This window comes from Nelumbo nucifera, chromosome 5 (assembly GCF_055504915.1).
Source record: "Nelumbo nucifera cultivar China Antique chromosome 5, China Antique-T2T, whole genome shotgun sequence".
NCBI classification, from domain to species: domain Eukaryota; kingdom Viridiplantae; phylum Streptophyta; class Magnoliopsida; order Proteales; family Nelumbonaceae; genus Nelumbo; species Nelumbo nucifera.
The window spans coordinates 51,425,697-51,445,892 of NC_142653.1; the positions used below are offsets into that span (position 1 = coordinate 51,425,697).

Consider the following 20,196-nt stretch of genomic DNA (forward strand, 5'->3'; position numbering starts at 1 on the left):
AGCCTTAGTATCTCTTGGTTATGGAACTTGTATCTCTCACACGTGAAATTTTAATAAAAGAACCCAAGACAAAATTATGAGAAATTTTTTAATTGGCACTGAAGATGGAAAGTGAATATATGTACTCACACATGGGACGTGTATCTTTCACACTTTTTTAAGAAAAAACAATAAAATTGAGAAAATATAAAGCACAATTGGATATATATATATATATATTGAGAAAGAGAGAGAGAAAATTTTAATCGGATTGGATTATTCTTAAATCTGCATCTGATCATACTATTAATCGGATGCAAGTTCTAACATCCAAACCCAAACCCCAACATAATCAGATTTGGTGTTGAATCGGGTATAAATTTTTAGTAGGTGTTTGGCACTGGAGTGTTTCACAAGTATTCCGTTTCTGTTGATGTCCCATGCACGCTACATCAGCAATTAAACAGAATTGGTAAAAAACGGCATTTGACCATGGAATACCTTTTCATAGTTGAAAACCCGTGTCATGGTTGGGTTAAGCTTTCAGAGTTATTGGGATGAGATTATTCGTCGAGGTTTTTGGGATAGAGTTCTATTCCCCAACGAAGTTGTCCTCCTCCCTGTTCTTATCCGTGGTCGTACTTATCCGCATGACGTGTAGCTGACGTGGCTGAAAAGATAAGATGGGGGGCTACAATAATAGCGTAGCCCGACCTAGGTTGCGGAGCCAACGTATACTACGAACCTGGCCGAATTATGCCAACGTGGTTGGGATGATCAGGCAACGGCTGGGCAGCCATGTGTCCCTCAGGACCAGTTCAACCATGACCAACAATCCCCTTTTCACTTGTGTTTCTTAAAAAAAAAAAAAAAGAAAAAAAAAAGAAAAAAGAAAAAGCAAAACAAATCACTTATGAATAAGGACCAACTTGTGAAGCGGAACGCTTGTAAAATGTTCTAGAGCCAAACATCATTAGAGTCCACGGATAACAGCCCTATACAAACCTTGTATAGGTTTTCCTCCATTTCTCTTTCTTTCCTTTCCCTTTTTTTCAAACCCAACACAGCCTTAAGGTCAACTATAGGTTTTACAAATTAAAAAATGTCAATTATCAGAAGGGGTCAATCTGTATAATTTATCTGAAGCTCAAGAGGGGTTTTTGGAGAGATCAAAGCGGAAAGTTTAAATCACTTGTTGGAAACTAGAGGGAGGTTCAAGTAATTTGCCCAAGATAAAAATAAAGTAGGATAAACCCGACACCCCCGGTGATTTTTGAGCCTAGTGAAAAAGACAAAATATTACATCAATCGGGTGCAATGTTTTTAAAATTGAATCGGACAATGAGCCGGTTAGGGGTTTAGTTTCCGGGTCGAATGATCTGATTGTTCAAATTGAATGGACGGCCTGTTCTAATAAAATAATTAAAAAAAATAAAAAATGGTCAAAACTGTTGAACAGTTCACACGATTCAAATGTCTGAATCAGCATTTGCTGACCAAATCAACATTTTTTGGCAAAATAACGATTTTGGAGTATAACGGAACCGGTCAACTAACCGATTCCTAGTTTTTCTGGTCTGACCATCTGGTCCGCCCCAGTTTTGAAAACCATGATCAGGTTTGTCTTGCAACCACAGCGCCCCACTTGTGCATCTCGGCGTGCATTGGGAATATCTCACATTTGGCATTGGGAGATGTTTCTAATATATGGTTGAGATGCACTCTAGGGCACGCCCTGTGGGGATTGATGTGAATTCATATTTTGAATATGGGAAAATTTCCAATTAGTACCTTACACTTTGGGCCTAGTGCCACTTTGGCCAACCTTAAAACACAATAATTCAGTACTCAAAACTTTCATGGTGTTTGGAAGCATGGGTACTTTTGGGACCGGTTTTCAAGAAAAAACGTCCATGCTTCCAAGACCCATTTTTCACAAAAAATAACACTTTTGTCACGTAGGCAGTGAGCAACACTATGCTGTTTGGTAAACACCGCTTTTCATTACCGTATTTCATGTATGTACTGACAGGTAAGCACCACATAAGATACACACCATTCAACCGTTGAGGGAAATGGTTCACCAATGCATGAAATGCCAAATTTGGTGTTTCATGCATCGGTGGGGTCTCGATTTTCAAGACATGCCCAACTTTTTAATAATCGGCTGAACCAAACAATGAGATACATGAATATTTGTTGAAACGCCTATGTGGATCCGACATGGCACTGTTTTTTTGAAAAACGGCCACGGTTGCAAACATCCTCTTTGAAAACGTGTCAATCCAATACCTACCATTAGCTAGGTCATTAACTAGCCATTAAGTGGCATTTGAAAAAACACATACCCTTCAAGTGTCATCTAATTCTCTTTATCAACCATCTAAACATTGACAAAATGAACAATCCCAAATCCTTGCCTTTTATATTCAAAAAAGTTGGGGATCACATCTCAGTGGTCATTCTAATGACCCAACCTTTTTGAATAGAAGAGACAAAGATTTGGGCCTGTTCATTTATTGTTAGCATTTGGATGATTAATAAAAAAAATTAGATGACACTCGAAAGAAATTTTTGTCTTTTCAAATGCCACTTAACGGTTGATTAACGGATTAAGTAACCGTAGGTACCGGATTAGCACATTTTAGAAGTTTGGATACTGAATTATCGGAATTTAAAGTTTGGACTTTGGAGACCAAATTGCATTAGGCCCAAATTACAGGATACTAGTAGAGAATTTTCCCTTTTTCCCTTTGAATATACACTTTGATCAGTTCCTTTAAGAGAATCATAAAAAAATATTGATAAGCTAGCATTTACTAAAAAAAGTAAAAACAATTAAAATTGGTCATTTATCAAGTTATTAAAATGCCCATTGCATATTTTCTGTGTAGTTGACTTCTTCACCTCACATTAAGCTCTGAAAAGTGAAAACATATTTTCGCTGGAAACCTTTACATGCAGAATATCACTGTAAGCTCATTAATGATACAGTTGTGATCACATTACATTGAATGATTGAATAAAATAATAAATTGTCTATAAATTACAAGTGCCAATTCACTAATGTCGAGTTGGTCATAACGCATCCCTGTGATTGAAAAAGTCAGGCTCTCCACGTTGTGCCAGTGGGCCCTGTGTGCACCCTAGCACTGGCACAAACCACACTAACCCACTAACTAGGTCTAGTGTACAGCACCTCTTGCCCCTTTAGGGACTAAATCCACATCATCAATGCCAAAAAAGAACTACAAGTTCTCAACAGGAAACCCAATGACAGGTTTTACTTCGGATGCCAACGATCGCAGCTCAACAATCTCCTCGTTGGTAAGTCGCCACCCAAGTGCACCTGCAAAATCCTTTGCTTGTTCCGCAGTTTTGGCTCCAGGGATGGGTATTACATTCTCTTGGGCTATTAGCCAGTTGAGAACCACCTGTAGGCCAATCATGCTACTTAGAAATCTTGCTTTATCTTTGATGAACTCCAAAGGATCTGAGACTAAAATACAAATACCATCTAATTGGATCCAACACTATAAGGTGGACGTTCAATGTTAATGGGTCCAATGGTTATTAGAGTCCAACTAGATGTTCTTCAACTGAATTGATTTTCTAATGCAAAAGGATCGAATAACAAAATAACAACTCAATGTCAATTCCAATCAATCCAAAGGCCTTGGATTAGGTAGTAACCAATAACAAGCATATCCATAGGCAAGGTGCATGAGCAAATACTTACCCCTATATCTATGCATTGAGGCGCACATACAAATGCCCATTCTTGGAAAATTTTGAAGCTAGTTTTTTTTTAATCACTATTTGAAATATATATAATGGCCCTATTCTCTTGTTGTTTTAGCTTTTACTACTTTAAGGCAGCCACTTTGGAAACTTCAGAAATCCAAAATAAGTAATTATCTATCCAGTAAAGACAAAGGAGAACCTGAGTGGGAGTCCTGCCATAGCTTTGTCCTATTTCCATGATTCTGTTCAACACAGGTTGTAACTGCACAACACAACCATTGATGTCAGATCTGGTGGTCATGGAAACAATATGCTAGAAATCTCACCCAACTCTTTTTCAAGAATACCTTAAGTTAAGAGGATGGAATGAGAAGAAAAAGGAAAAAAAAAGTAAGAATTTTTGCAAAGAAAACAGGGATAATCTCTTGACAGCCTTCCCCTTTTTTTCAATATAATATAAGAGTTAATTACTTATATTAGCTACTTTAATATACCCTGTAGTTTTAGAAAACTACTTATATATGCCTTCTAATCTAGCTCCACAAAACATAAACAGGCCCTCTGTTAATGAACCGCTTCTCCCTCTCTCTAGAGAGAAGGGAAGGAGGAAGGGAAAAAGAGAAAGAAGGAGAAATAGGAAAGAAGACAGGCACTCCCTGCTCTCATTCAATGTTGTATGCAGCAGTGAAGAAGAAAAAGAAGATGACTGGCATGTTTTGAGAATTTAATGAACAGATGACAGTTTTGTCCTTCTCTTACACTTAACATTTGAAAGTTCAACAAGGTATATCTAAGTAGTTTTTAAAACTACAGGGATAAGTAGTTTCTTCAAAGCTCAGGGTATACAAGTAATTAACTCTATAACAATATATCTATCTATCTATCTATATATATATATATATAAATATATATATATATTATTCAAGGTTTAAAATATCGATACAGGCCAATATGCCGGTAGGGGCGTATCGGCCTGTACCGAAGCTCGCTCTGCTTTTTTTTATCTTCGAAACTGGTTCAGAGGGGTCGGTTTAAGGCTAGTCTACCCCTAAACCAGGTCAGACCCCGATACAACCCCTGTAGGGGCGTAGATAGATAGATAGATAGAAAATTAAGATAGCTCCCAATTACATCCAACATTTCCCCGCAAGCTGATTCGTGGTGTCACACATGCCCAGATTGCTGGGGACAGAAATTAGTTGTTACTTCCCTTCATCTTCTGTAAGATTGATCACCTGTTTATTTGATCCCATAAATTGCCTTCTTCAATCTGCCAAATTTCTCTCATTGATGTAGGAGTAGAAATCTAGGTAAATGACCAAATGGAAACTTCTTCCTCAAAGTCATTATGTAGAAAGGCACTCTTGATATCAAATTGGTGAAGCTGTCAACTCAATAGTTGCTCAGCCTGATTAGGCAAACTTTCCAAATCACCCAAAAACCCTTAAAGATAGTAAGATACAAACTTGAAAATGCAGAAAAATCTTACAAAAGTATACCTAGATTCTCCAAAAATATCAAATCCAAAATCAATTCAACCAGATCTCACGACCAAACTCAAAAGGACACACTCTAAGAGTAAGGTGGTGGTGTGAGAAGTCTAATCTCTAAAGTTGAGAAGATGGAGAACTAGAGAAATTAGAGTTTCAAAGAGACAGTATCAGCCAGGGTGTTAGAAGTCCAAAATCTCCATGGTCATGCTCTTATCACCTGTGTCCTCAATCCCCATGGTCCATAGAGTGTGCACTGATACTACGTTGACCAAGCTCCTGGAATCGAGTAACATTCTTCACGCCTCATAGCCGTTAAGCCACCCAATGACATACAATGTTCTGTTGTGGTTGGGATCCTCTGCCACCATATCCTTGAGGACAAATAGGAATGGCAACAGGGCAGATTCGGGGCAGGGCACCCCCCCCATCCCCACCCATATCCAAAATCCCCTACCCCGTCCCTAGTGGCGGGGCAGGTTCGGGGTGGGGCACTCTTCCCTCGTTGTGGTTGGGATCCTCTGCCACCATATCCTTGAGGACAAATAGGAATGGCAACAGAGCGGATTCGGGGCAGGGCACCCCCCCCCCATCCCCACCCATATCCAAAATCCCCTACCCCGTCCCTAGTGGCGGGGCGGGTTCGGGGTGGGGCACTCTTCCCTCGTTGGAGGCGGTGAATCCCCGAATTTTCTCCATCCCAAAGAAATTACCTAAAAAGACATTAAATTTTAGGGGTATTTTAGATATAGGATTATGGAAATTTTGGGGTATTTTAGAAATGTGATTATGGGATCTTAGGTTTTTTGGAATTTGAGGGAAATTCAAGGGTATTTTAAAAATTAATATTAAACCTACAAATATTTAAATAATTTACCACCAGATTCAAGGCGGGTTTGGGGAATTATATGCAAATCTCGTCCCCGTTTATAGGGAGAGGAAAACCCAACCCATTCAGGGTGGGGCATGGTGGGACCCCGGTTTTATAGGGAGAATTGCCATCCCTAAGGCCAAATGTGACAACCCCTAAGTGCTGTCCTACTCCATCCCTACCAATCTTTTCATAGCTCTAACCATCCTCTACCAAATACTCTACAATAAACTCCTGGAAAAACAACTTCAAATGCGCATTCTGAAGAAACCTCATGGCCAGCAGGCTAGCAAGGCTAGGTTGAAGACCACCCACTCACCACATTGATACTGTTCGTGGGTCTTCATAAAGTCCATAATTCATATAAACTCCTTGAAATACTTTTAGACAGTAGTAGTCCATGACATCATGGGATACTGCCTAGTAGAACTCACAAAAACACTTATTCTTCTTCTCTTCCTCGGTGGGAGGCCACGAAACAGGCAGTAACTTGTTCTTGTTGTCCTATAGTAGCTTATTCATAATCATGATCACCTTCCTTTCCCTGCAAGAATGGTGGAGGAGGTGGTGCCCTTGGTGAATTTTATCTCCCATGGCACCCTCCTTTGCCAAGGGTTGGTGGCCTGCAACACATGCCTTCAACCACATACACTTCCTCTTGCTACAAGCTCTATCCACAGTCATCCCTTGGCTGCTTCAGGGACTAGGTAGTCTTTTCTGTGCACTCTCAAAGCCCCATAAAGTCCTGTAACTGTAGATTCTCAAGATTCACCCTATAGCACCTATTGGGAATTGTGTCTAAAGCTCTACACATACTCCAACAAGTCCACTCTGCTCTGCTTGACATTCCTTAGATCTACCATCATTAGACACCTCTCCATGACAAACCACTTTCTGAGAACTTCTCCAACAACTCCTCCCAGCACTAAATATTATTTGGTGCCAAGTTGAACCACTTCAACCCTGGGACCAGAGAATTGTGTGCCAGACAGGGAGGTCATGGAGAAATGGGGTGTAAGGTGGCTGCAAGGCAGTACTGGTGTTGTTGCTCCGCTGAGAGTGTGTGGGGCGACAGTGGGCTCTAGATCAAATTATTGTTGTACTGATACTCTTGCTATGGACAACGACGCTATGGATCTAAGCTACGGTGATTGAAATCGTTCTTTTAACCAGCTGAAGAGATGGCCCTGCTTCTCCTACAGCTTTACAAACTTCAGGCTCTACGCCTCCTCCATCTTGTCGAGGTGCTCCACCATGCCATAGACTTAACCAAGTTGGCCAAATGATCATTAAAGGTTTCCTCTACCATCTTGTTGCTCATTAAGTGAGTGAGTAGGTGATTTCAATGGCTCCTCCAGCAACAGAGGTTGTGGTTCTTCCTAAATCATAGATCTCCTTGGTGGCATCCTTCTCCTTAAGATAAAAACTTAACTAGAGATTCTTAATGTAAGGAGCTGGTGTGAGCAGTCTAATCTCTGAAGTTGAGAAGACGGAGAACTAGAGAAATTAAGGTCTCAAAGAAGATGTTAAGGATTGGGGAAGAAAGGGTGTTAGAAGTCTCCCCTAAAGGGAAGGGCTCCCTTATTTATAGATAGAGAGACTGCATATGCATGCATGGAAGGAGAGATTCCAAAACATTCCCAAGGCAGTTAGGGCAGATCCCTATGCTGATTCGACAGGGACACGCATCAGGTCTTAAAGTGGGGACCAACTACCAACCTTTATAGGTTATCGTTATCACCCCTTAATGATCTCACCATGTGTTATTCATAGAAAGCCCTAATGGATCATGTGTGCTGTATGGGAATTGCACATCTTGTGCCTGCAAACTTTATTTGTGTAAGTGATGCGCCATGGTCAATAGCTAGGTTCTTATCCACATTCCGTGATGAGTATCTATGGTCAGCCTATGAACCATAGCTCACGATACTATTGTAGTAATATACAAGCCCGTCCTCTTGCACTAAGGTAGCACTCCGGTAATGCTGAATCGACCACTGAATGCTGAAAACATACTTTTTTAGTGTTCAGTGGTCGTTCAGCTACACCTCCGTATGGAGCCACTGAACACTAAAACCTCCTCTGGATTTCTCAGATTGTGAGCTACCTCTGAGTGCATTCGGAGGTAGCACATGAAATATTCATTCCAGTGGTACCCTTTTAAGAATTCATAAAACCCAAATATACCCTGCATCTTAAATCATCCCAAGCCCAAATCTAAAACCATTTTTGCTTTTTAAATACTTTTATCATATTACTAAAAATATTTTAAATATCTTTACTTATTGTTATTATTATTCATTTATATTTACTTTTATTATTCCTTAATAATATTATATGATATTTTCTATATATTTTTAATTTTTTTATTATTGATATTTTATGTATCTCTTTTATTTTTACTGTTTTATTAGATTTATAATATTTTATACTGTTTTACATTTCTTTACATTATTTTAACATTTATAAAGTTTCTACTACTTGGCCCACCTAAACATAGGCTTGCTTATCTAATTCTAACAAATTGCTGATCGGATCTTCTTCTCCTCCCTCCAACCCTTGCATAGAAACTCTCTTTGTGTATTCTAATCTTCTTGCCACATTGGAAGGAATAGGGAAAATAAAAAGTAATGAATAGGGAAAGAGCACTCTTAATAGGGGTGACTCTTCGATAAACATTTAGCCTTCCATGTTGCAACCTTTTTCTCCACTCTTTCAACTACTGGATCCTAACCTGATACCTTCTCGACTAACCATTTAAAAATCTTCCCTACTCTGAAGACACAACAAATGACTTTTTGATCAAGTTGAGAGAAGAATTAAATGAGAAGATGTGAAAATATGAGAAAGGAAGAGTATAGTTTTGGGGAAGAAAGAAGAATAATCTCTTAACAGCCTACTCCCTTCTTTTATTAAATATAACATATGCAGTATAATTACCCTGCTATGGTATAGTACCATATATAACATTGAATAGCCACCAAAACCACCCAACACCTTATCACTGAGATATCTAGTGGGCTATTATAGAATAGAAAAAGACAGTAAACTTCTTACCTTGGTGAGGAAATCAGGAGTGTAAATTCGACCTCGAGGTCCAGAAGGTGGATTTTGTGGTGTGTATTTTCCAGTAAGAACACCTACAAGTTTGAGAAGGTACATTCATAGAACAATGTTTATTTGGTATTTCTGAATTCCCAACTAATAACTAACACTATTTGGAATTATTACAGACACATTGTGGAAAGAAAAAACCTTAACTGAATATTAGCTAACAAAAAGAATCATTACACAGACAAATGAAGATTTCATGGAAACTACAAACTGTGAAGTACAGTCAAACAAACATCCATTAGTTTGTACAACATTTTGTAAAACAAGTAGTAAGCCTACTTTAATAACCTCAAGAAAATTAGAAAAGGAAAACAGAGATGAGAGATCAGGATTCCATCCCTTAGAGAAAGGTAGTGTAACATTGCAGCATCAGTGTAAATCACAATGGAAATAGTATCATGATCATAAGATACCTATATGGTACAGTTATCTCTATCATTTTCAAGCTAGGTAGTAGGTATTATTTTTCAATACTTACATTTTGCCATATTTCTCTAAGCCCTCCTCATCTATAAATTATTTTTAGTAATTTACTAAAATATATACCATTTACACATTTTAGAAGTGGTGCTGTAACAGCATATATCCTTCAGAAAAGTACAGTATTTATACTACAGTGCCATATCAGATACCTGTTGCTTTTGAAATTGATACACTATGCATGCACAACAACATGCTTGTGATGTACAAGAGGATGAAATTCCACGATACATACCACTGTGTGTACTGATCAACAAGGATAACTTACATTATTGGCCATAGGTAAGAAATAAAAAATAGAAAAAAAAAAGAAAAAAACAGCAAAGATTGTGATGATCCTATTTCTTCCTCGTGATGTTTTGCTTTTATAGCTTGCATCCTCCTTTGGGTCACAATATTATGCTGGAATTTCAAACTTCACCAAGTACTCAATCAAACTCTAGAGCAATAAGAATGAATTATTTTGTCTATTTTGAGTTTAAAAATGTTTTAACTCAAATTCATATTTACAAATTCTATAGTACTGAATGTTTTGCAGTACAGCTACTTTGAAGCAGCATAGGCTGTTAACATTGCATAACCAAGCTGTGAATCTTGCAACTTGTATTCACAAATAGCAAAGCTGTACCTGTAGCAACCCATGCACAGTTCTCTTTATGTGCAATATTTAAAGCCAAATGTACAAGATTTACAGCTCAATAGTATTGCATAATGTGTTCTTGAAGCATGCTCTAAATTGATGATGTGTTGACACAATATGAAATTACAACTGAATAAATGCATGTATTTTCACCAAATGCAAGTATCATCATCAGCTAAGCCTTGTCCCAACTATATGGGTCATCTACATAAATCCTGTTCACCATTCTGTTCTGTTCATTGCCATGCAGAAAGACAAATATAACAAAGTAAATATATCGTTTATGGAATAACACCTTGGGCAATAGGAGAATATGCAATTAGAGTGATCCCCAACTCATCACAGGCAGCTTTTACACCATTCTCTTCTGGAGCCCTGTATATAAGGCTGTAATTTACCTGATTTGAAGCAAGTGGAATACCTCTGATCTTAAGCTGCTTGTAAGCATCTCGAAGACGCTTCTCTGTAAAACATAAGGTATGCAACATAGATTAATTAATGCCATACAAGGAGAAAGAATAGCCTATACATAACTAACAAACCAGTTTGTGGTCTCCCCTAAAACAAATGAAAAGTTGAAGAAAAAATAAAAGGAAAAGAAGCTGAACTAATCTGGAATAATGTTACAAGAGAAAAAGAAGGAAGAAAATAATGTTGCAGCAGACAGGAAGAGAAAACTAACTTCCCCTAACTGCCACCCAACTTTTATTATAATATTAAACTTGTGTACAATGTCTGATATATTCCTTGTAAGTATGGCACTGTGGAGATGGTCCAACTGTAAGTTCTGGAGGTAGAGTGTAGGATGTTGGGAAGAAAAAGTCATCAAGAACAAGGCTCAATTGGGAAGATGAGCATAGAACATTAGGGAATAAAGGATGGAATGATGCTAGAGTGAGAAAGCTCAACTGCTCAGACTGATAGAATAGTTGGAGCTGAAGGAACTCTAGGGTTAGGTCACTAGTGACAGAACGACTTCGAAAGTATTGAATGGCTCGAATAACCCCCTTTCACATCATGAACCCTACTATTTATAGCTCTAATCGTCGGGATGCGATGCAGGGAGTGTATTCACTCTAATTCCCAAACCTGCAGACTCCTACCAAGTGTCGTCTCAGGGGAGACAAAATCTGTCGTACAAACAGCCTTTTCAGTTATTTACTCCCTAGACCGCAGCTTGCTTTATTTACTGTCTTATGTCCCATGAAGGGTATCCGAGGTTCAGGTCTGAGTGTGAAGAGTGTCTAGGGCTGGCCTTTGCGGAGCAGTCCTCCTTAGACAAGTGTTATTAACCAGACGACCGTGGAGCCTGTAGTCCTGCTACTACAGTTGGTCCGCAGAAATACTTCAGTATTATATAAATCTACCCCCTTACGTTCCTAATTAACAAGCAAAAAAAGAAATAAAAGAAAGAAAAAAAAGACATTTGTATCCTGTCACCTAATACAATTAAGAAAATAAATAATTTCTAACGCTCCCCCTCATTCTGGAGCATAAATATCATAGATGTCCAACTTGCTACAAATATGATTCATGCAAGTACAGATTTAGTAAAGACATTAGCCAACTGATCTTCTGACTTCACATACAGGGTAACCACTTCTCCAATCTCCACTAGTAACCTTCTTTCTCACAAACGAAAATCTACTTCTACATGCTTGGTTCTTTCATGGAATACTAGTTTGGAAGAGATATGAATTGCAGCTTGGTTATCACAGAACAGCTTTATAGGTTTAAGAATCTCCACTCCAATTTCTTGTAACAAATGCTTCAACCAAAATAGCTCACCAGTGGTGTGAGCCATCACTTTGTATTTTTCTTCAACACTACTTCAGGCAACTACACTCTATTTCTTACTCTTCCAGGTAATTAAATTTCCACCAAGAAAAGTGCAATAGCTTGTAATGGACTACCCATCTATTACTAATCATGCCCAATCTACATTTGAGTAATCTTCTAATACTAACTCTCCCCTCTCTTATACAGCAAACCTCTTTGCCCAGAGCACCTTTCAAATAACGTAGGGCTCTGACAATACCTTGCCAATAACTGGTTCTCAAGTTTTGCATAAAGCCATAAACTAGCTGATACTCCTATACTGAATGAAACTTCTGGTCTACTAATAGTAAGATAGTTAAGTTTTCCCACCAACTTCATATACTTTCCAGGATGGCTGGATCTTCCAAAAGTTCCCACTCACTATTAGTGATCCAGTGTTCAGGTAAATAAGGGTTTCAATTGTCTTAGCCCCTAGCAACCCTGTTTCTTCCAAAAAATCCAGATACTTCCTATGTGAGAGAGAGATTCCCCACTTAGACCTTGCCACCTCAATCCCTAGGAATTACTTTAGCTATCCCAATTCCTTCGTTTGGAACTTGTGCTGCAATAACTGTTTTAATTCATTAATTCCACAAGTATCACTCCCTATAATAATGATGTCATCAGCATATATTGCAAGAATAGTCATGCCAAAAGAAGTATTTCTACTGACAAATGAATGATCAACACTACACTAACATAAACCAAACTCTTGAACCACACTATTAAACCTCCTAAACCAGGCATGTGGCGATTGTTCGAAACCATAAATCGCTTTCTTTAAATTACACACTTTTGCTACCTCTCCCTAAGCAACATATCCAGGAGATTGCTCCATATAAACCTCTTCATGAAGCTCACCATGAAGAAAACATTTTTGATGTTAAACTGAAATAGAGACTAATCGAAGTGCATAACTAGAGAAATAATTACTTGTAGAGAGCCCATTTTGGCAATAGGAGAGGAAGTCTCAGTATAGTCAACCCCATACATCTAAGTGTACCCCTTTGCTACCAACCATGGCTGATGGCTTACACCAATCAACACTACTATCAAGGAGATGCTTAACAGTGTAAACCCATTTGCACCCTACTACTTGTTTGCTAAGTCAAGTAGGTGAACTCCCAAGCGTGGTTAGATCCAAGAGGATGAAACTCTTCATCTATTGCCTTCTTCCAATCAAATGAGACAAAGGCTCCCTGAACAAAACAAGGAATAGACATAGAAGAAAAAAAGAGACACAAACAGCCTATAGGAAGGAGATTAGTGAGCAAATGAACATAACAAAAAATAGGGTGATCAATACAAGCAAACTTATCTAGGCATGTCAATGATACCCAAAAATCCGAGGCCTAATCCGACATCTGATCTAATTATCCTGGATTCAGATGATGTACTTATGTAATCGGATCGGATTTGGATTTTGCAATCTGCATACAATTAAAATCCAAATCCGATTATATTATAATATTTATTAATTTTAATATATAAATTTTATAAAATTATATTTAATATTATAAAAATATATATATTTTATATATTATATTATATGTGAATTTATATAATACATTCAGTATGTTATATTTAGATTAGCTTATTATATAGAAAAGTTGAAAAGTAATTAATGTTTTAAGTTTTTTGTATTTTAAAAGATTAAAGTGGAGTCAGATTAAATCTAAATCTGATTCGAGTCCGCTCAAATTTGAATTCAAACCCAAGGTCTTCAAATCTAACTAGATTTTGGATTGGATTCGGGTGTAAGGTTTCAATGATCGGATAGGATTTGGATTTTGCTGAATCCGATCCAATTACAACCCTACACTTATCACTCCAAAAGGAAATCGGCTTCAGTACTCACAAGACCGTGGTCACACCGTTCGCACAGTCCCTTGCAGACTTGCATTGGGAATATCTCCCCATAAAAAAATTATACAAGTATGGGGATATTCCCAATGCACAGTGTAAAAGGTTGTGCAAACGGTGTGATCACGGTCTTGTGAGCACTTAAGCCGATCTCCTCCAAAAGGGCAATGGGCAAGTCTATATTAGGTAGATCTAACGATGGTAAAGCTGATTATGGTTTGGCGAAAGTTGGAGTTGAAGAAAAAATTCCCCATGGTCCTGTAGTATACACTCTGTAAATGAGTGCCTACTTACTAGCCTCGATAGTGGGAGTCAATGGGTCAATAGTTGGTAAGGAAACCTTTATAGTAGGAGGAATAAGCAATGGAAGAGGAGACAAAGAAAACTCTACTACAAAGAAAAATGGTACATTCACAAAAAAGGATACATCAAGAAGGAAAAAGGACCAATGAAGTGAAGGACTATAACATTTATAACCTTTCTAGGTTCAAGAATATCCCAAAATACACACTTAAGAGCATAAAATTCAAGCTTATCCAAACAAGGACTAAACCAGTGAACAAAATAAACACGATCAAAAATACAAGGGTAAAGAGGAAAAGAAGGTAAAGAGGGAAAAGAAGGGAGAAAGGAGACTCGCCACCAAGAACAAGCAAAGGCATATGATTTATGAGAAAGCAAGATGCAAGTATAGCATCACTCCAATAAGCTTTAGGAGTGGACATCTGAATTAAAAGAGTTCGAGTTGTATCAAGTAAATGTTTATTTGTTGGGGTGTGTGTGAACAAGAAGACTAGTGGATAATTCCGTGAGGTGAGAATCAAAAAAACAACTGAAAGGGTCCTTAAAAATATTCCATTACATTGTCAGAACAAAACATTTTAATAGAAAAGCCAAACTTAGTTTGAATATCAACATAGAAAGAATAAAAATATCAAACAACTCTAAATGCTTTTTCATTAAATAAAGCCAAGTCATCCTTGGATAATCATCAATAAATGTAACAAAATATTTGAATCCACTATAAGAATCGACACGGCTAAGACCCCAAACATCTAAATAAACAAGTATAAATGGACTTCAAACTCTATTACTATCCCTAGGAACAAAAAACACTCTATGATGTTTACTAAGCTGACATAACATGCACTGTAATTCTGTAATAAATGCTAAACTAGGAACAAGCTTCTTGAGGACGAGAAGAAATGGATGGCCCAATTAACAATGCCACTATAGAGGTGTAAGTGTTGTGTGTACCATGTAGAGGTTTTTGCAAACCACCACAATCCAGATAATACAAGCTTCCTACTCCATGCCCTTCATTAATCATCTTCCCCGTCTTGAGATCCCAGAACATACAATCGGAAGGAAAGAATAAGACAGAGCAATAAATGGTTCTTGTTAATTTACTCATAGACAACAAACTATAGAGAAACTTTGGAATATAAAACTAAGGGCAAAACCAAATATTAACTAAGCTTTATATTACAAAAACCTGAGTGGGGAGGTAAAGGGTAGGGAAAAGGAAACAAACTAGTATAGAGACCCAATGATGTGGTTTGAGGCTCCAAAGTCTATAACCCAAGATATAGAAGAAGCCAGGAAAGTTATACCTATTTTAGCAAGAAGTGTTACCAGAATTAGACAAAGATAAACAAAGCTTTCCATACTCATCATGTCTGATAGATATCATCTTCTTTTCCTTCCCAGCACCCGAAGCAAAAAGGTCACCACTAATAACACAATGATCCTCTCTAGCCAATGCATGATTGACCAATGTAGATGGCGGGCCACGCAAATCATAGAAAAAATTTATTGTATTCCCTTCATGTCCACAGTAACTACACTCACACTGTCACACATTGAACCATGTCCACCACCACCTCTACCCCTATAAGAGAGACGGGATGTCAATACTACTAAGAATCTAAGCATGCACTAGTTCAAATTCAACTCTCAACCCAGACAAGAATCTAGTCACATCTAGATATTCTCTCTGTTCCTGTTGCACCTTCAAGTTTGCAAACAAGGAGTGATACAAATTTAGCTCATTCCTGAGATTCTTCAAAGCTACATAATACTCTTCTACACTCTTGTTACCCTGTTAAAGAGTGAATAAATAATATAATTGATATATCCTTGTTACATCATTCTGTCTTGAATAGAGCTTGCTTTTCATGGTCTTAAATCTCTTTGGTAGTGCCTAGAAACTTAAGATTAACACTAATATCATTTTCCATACTATTACACAGCCATACCATAATCAGTGCATTATCTTTTGCACTGATTAGTTGTTGGTTTGAGACTAAGGGAAGTTTCAGCCTTATGGCTTCATCAAATAAGGAAGTTAAGTCTGCTGTAGTGTTACAGCAAGACTACCAAGTGTTTGCAGCTTCTGGAAACTTCAAATTTCAATTTCTAGCAGTAAGAAAAACACAAAAATGGTTTCACACACTTGAAATGCTAACCAATCATTTAAGCACATAAAAATCTCACTACCACACTATAATCACAAACAAGAGGGGGATGCATTCAACTAACCTGTTCCACTGTATTTACCCTCTCTGAACCACTGGAATGAGGTTCTCAGCAACCTAATGAAACAAAACACACAGCAACAACTGGAGGCATGATTACCTCCTAGACTGAAAAAACGACCAGTGCTTTTAAGTCTCCCCTTTTTCATCCAATAAATAGTGAAGTTATGCTCAGTCCAAGAAGCCGTATGGTGACCAAAAGGGGTCCAAGTTTATCACATCAGCTCTGATATAATGTAACCTCCTCTAGAATGAAGAGTTGAACAAAAATAAAAGGAAAAGAGGCTGAACTGATCTGGGCGAAAGATGAGAAGAGAAGATAAGAGAAGAAGAAGAAGAGGGAAGAAACCAAGACTGCAACAGACAGGAAGAGAAAACTAACTTCACTGCCTCCCCACTTTTATCATGATATTAAACGTGTGTGCAATGTCTGAAATACCCCTGCTTAAGTAACAAGTAAAACAGAAATAAAAGAAAGACAAAAAGACACTGGTACCCTGCTGCCTAATACAATTAAGAAAATAAATAGTTTCTAACACATATACTCTACATATTCCTACAGGTTGACATGAAATAACAAGATATTTGCTCACAGACCAAAGAAAATAGCTTATGCATAATGTACAGGCAATAAAAGAAGGGAAGTATTTCTGTTATTTGAAGATTAAGTACGTCATAGGGTCATACCATCGGATGCTCAATAAAAATTCAGACAACCCAACAATAAAAACTCTAGATAAATGGCTGCTATAGACAGAAAAGTTGGTCCTGAATCCTGAATCTATATATATACTTAAAGTTGCATCTTGTAGGTGGCCAGGCCCAAAAGTGATATTAACAGGATAGTGTGACAATGGGTGTAGAAATCCTTGGATTGTCCTTGCTATGGAGCAAAGGAACATTTTGACCAATGTTTTTAAAATGGACCCAGAAACAGAACTGCTTTTCCATCTGGGTGGTGGTTCAGTAGTTCAACCATCTTGGTGGGCCAACCCATGATATCATAAATTAAACACAAATATTAAAAAATATATAAAATAAAAAAAAAAACTATAAAAAAGTAAAAGAAATTTTATAGAAAAAATTGGGTATGTCTCATATTATAGTTCATCATATCAAACCAAAATAAATGTGATAAATAAGAACTACTGTCATTAATGATGGAAATAGCTAAAAATTACAATAAAAAAAGAATAAGAGAATAAATGCCTAACCCTTGACCTGCTTACCAGGTCAAACGGCTCAGCAGTTCAACTGGACAGGTCACCAGAGATCATTGATGAGTCAACAGTGTTTTGCAAGTGAGCTGTTAGGGGATGAAACAGACTAGAAATCTGGCCAGGTGATGGATCAACCAGTCTGACAGGCCAGTTTTACGTGGGTTGAAAACATTGATTTTGACACATTAGGAACATATAGAAAGAAGACCTATGGCTCTAAATAGGAAATCACCATTGTAATTTGAAACACCCACAGACTTAACAAGTCCCTGCTCAACAGCATCTCCAAGCCCATCAATATAACCTGAAATGATATTCGTATTAACTGCATGTGAGCTTCTTGAAAAGGTATTAAGGAATTAAAAAGTCAATGTTTGTAACCATGTTAGCTCATTTATTGAATGCTCCAACCTTCATTTCCCCAGATTCCAGGCCTGGATTATCACAATTATCTTAATCAGACACTAGTTTTCACAGAAAAATTTAGAAATGCTAGCAATTATATGCCCATGCAGAACAGACCAGTGGAGCTGGTAGAGGTCCACTGAAGAAAGTCCAAGGCGACACAGAGAATCCTTAAGAGCTGCAACAACACTACCACGACCCAACCTCCATGGCAGAGCAGCAAACTTGGTCGCAACAGCTACCTCTAATTCTGGAACTTTTGCCTTCCTTTCCTTAATGAACCTTAACAGAAACAGGTATAAATTTACCAATTTAGAATCCTCAATTTTTAACATATGGAACACATTAGGATTCTCTATTCATAAAAGTTTCGGATGATATACTTAAACAAAATCAGGAACAAGCTCCATAGAAAAATAATTGGCTCTGCTATTGAATCATTACCTTCCAAGTAGAGTTTCAGAATTTATTGCACCAAAAGACAACTGCATGCAAAGAGGATGTGCATTTGATCCCAGTTAATACTTTTCCCCAATCAATGGAACATTAAAGGAGAAAACAGAAAAAAAAAAAAAGGAAAATCTATCTTCTCACCCTTGAGCCATAAACTTCAGCTGTATCAAATAGAGTTATACCACAATCTATACTGGCATTGAAAGCAGAATTTGCTGCCTTCAGCTTCCTATCTGCCATTACCAAAAGATAAAACAATCAATTAAAAATCTACAGAATTCTTTTAGTAACAAGTCTACAAATAAAAATAAATACATAAACCTAGAAATAAATCACATAAATCAGCAAACTGATTAACCCCCCCCCCCCCAATAAAAGATGTGAAACCTCATATAAATCCAAACTTAGTAACACATATGCAGATGAACCATTATAAATTTATAATCAATAACAAGTAAAGCAAATAAAAGGAAAAACTTCCACTCTATATGTTTCCGGGATAGTTCACTAGATAATCAATGACCCATTAACAGATTAACCAATGCAACCATTGACACAAGGTTGAACCTTATCAATATTTGGAAGAACAATCAATGATTCGAATTGTTCATTCTTTCAAACAAGACTACTTCCTTAAAGCACTGTAATTTTCAATACGAAACTCCGAGGAATTAGTTGATTCTAAATTTCAAGAATAAACTAATAAACATATAGTTTTTGTTTTCAAACCGTACCATCCCATTCGAAATTATTCCAGTAGGAGGTGTCGCCCCATGACCAAGCTCCAATTCCCAGCTTTGTGACCTTCAAGTCGGAACCTCCCAACTTTACTTTATCTTCTTGTGTTTTCAAGGAAGCGAACTCCTCAGAAGCAACGGCTCTTATTCTCTGAACCCTTCTTTGATGAAACAGAGAAAAACCCGCTGTGCTCACTTGCAAAGCCATGAACCCTTTTTTAAAAAATCCGAATGAAACTAATCACACTGATGACTGAACCCTGAAAACCAAATACGAGATTCGAGGTTTGAGAAATTGAGGAATTATGCAAAATTCGACAGAAATCAAAAGAGAGACAGAAGGTCGGATTATTTGATGATTACAAAACCAAGACTTGGCCTTTTCCAGTTCCTACATTTAAGGACTCAGAAAATCAAAGAATTTAAAATTGGGATTTTGAATAAATGTAATTCAAAACCCAGGAACGATGAGTTGTGTGAACCTGAGCCTCTCGGATGTTTAAAGGTTGTGAGTAGACGACATACTGAAAGATGGAGTGGGACTCTGGGAGCGTATGAAATGTGATTGAGATTTGAGATGGAAAGAATATGTCTGGCCTTCGCGCCAAAGGTGTGAACCCCACAAGAAAAAATTTGGGTCCTACCATGTCGTAGCTACTTCCGCTTTTCACGGTGCATGACAAAAAGCCACGGAATTTTATTTCGTCCTCCAACTACTGGCTCATACGGAAACTTCTTTTTTAAGATGAAATATTTTTTTTTAGTAAATTAAAACCCTCTCTACTTTTAATTGTAAGAAACTAAGAAGTAAGAAATCTCAAAATTAGACATGTTTGGTTGCAAGG

At 37.5% G+C, this 20,196-nt stretch overlaps 1 protein-coding gene across 4 annotated transcripts; it reads right to left on the minus strand.

Moving 5' to 3' along the window:
- Positions 1-2,938: 2,938 nt before the first annotated feature.
- Positions 2,939-19,991, minus strand: LOC104596690 (NAD(P)-linked oxidoreductase superfamily protein). Of its 4 annotated transcripts, none has more exons than XM_010257943.3 (11): positions 19,877-19,991; positions 19,349-19,611; positions 18,756-18,847; positions 18,606-18,646; positions 18,279-18,443; positions 18,168-18,190; positions 17,989-18,060; positions 10,614-10,781; positions 9,142-9,224; positions 3,923-3,985; positions 2,939-3,413 (listed from the first exon to the last, which is right to left on the minus strand). In XM_010257943.3, exons 2-11 carry the CDS (start codon positions 19,557-19,559, stop codon positions 3,228-3,230), a joined length of 1,104 nt encoding a protein of 367 aa, XP_010256245.1. In that variant the 5' UTR covers positions 19,560-19,611; positions 19,877-19,991; the 3' UTR covers positions 2,939-3,227. The 4 variants fall into 4 exon arrangements, with proteins under 4 accessions (XP_010256245.1, XP_010256244.1, XP_010256246.1 ...); XM_010257942.3 differs by having other exon boundaries at positions 19,834-19,990; XM_010257944.2 differs by lacking the exon at positions 19,877-19,991 and adding an exon at positions 19,715-19,868.
- Positions 19,992-20,196: the final 205 nt, after the last annotated feature.

Bases quoted from the DNA above. Each gene is read 5' to 3' on its own strand.
- LOC104596690 (XM_010257943.3), bottom strand. From the start codon at position 19,559: ATGGCTTTGCAAGTGAGCACAGCGGGTTTTTCTCTGTTTCATCAAAGA. The intron at 18,061-18,167 runs GTTGGAGCATTC...ATATCATTTCAG, and splicing joins TGGAATCTGGGGAAATGAAG to GTTATATTGATGGGCTTGGA. The intron at 9,225-10,613 runs GTGTTATTCCAT...TCAAACTTGTAG, and splicing joins ATATTCTCCTATTGCCCAAG to GTGTTCTTACTGGAAAATAC.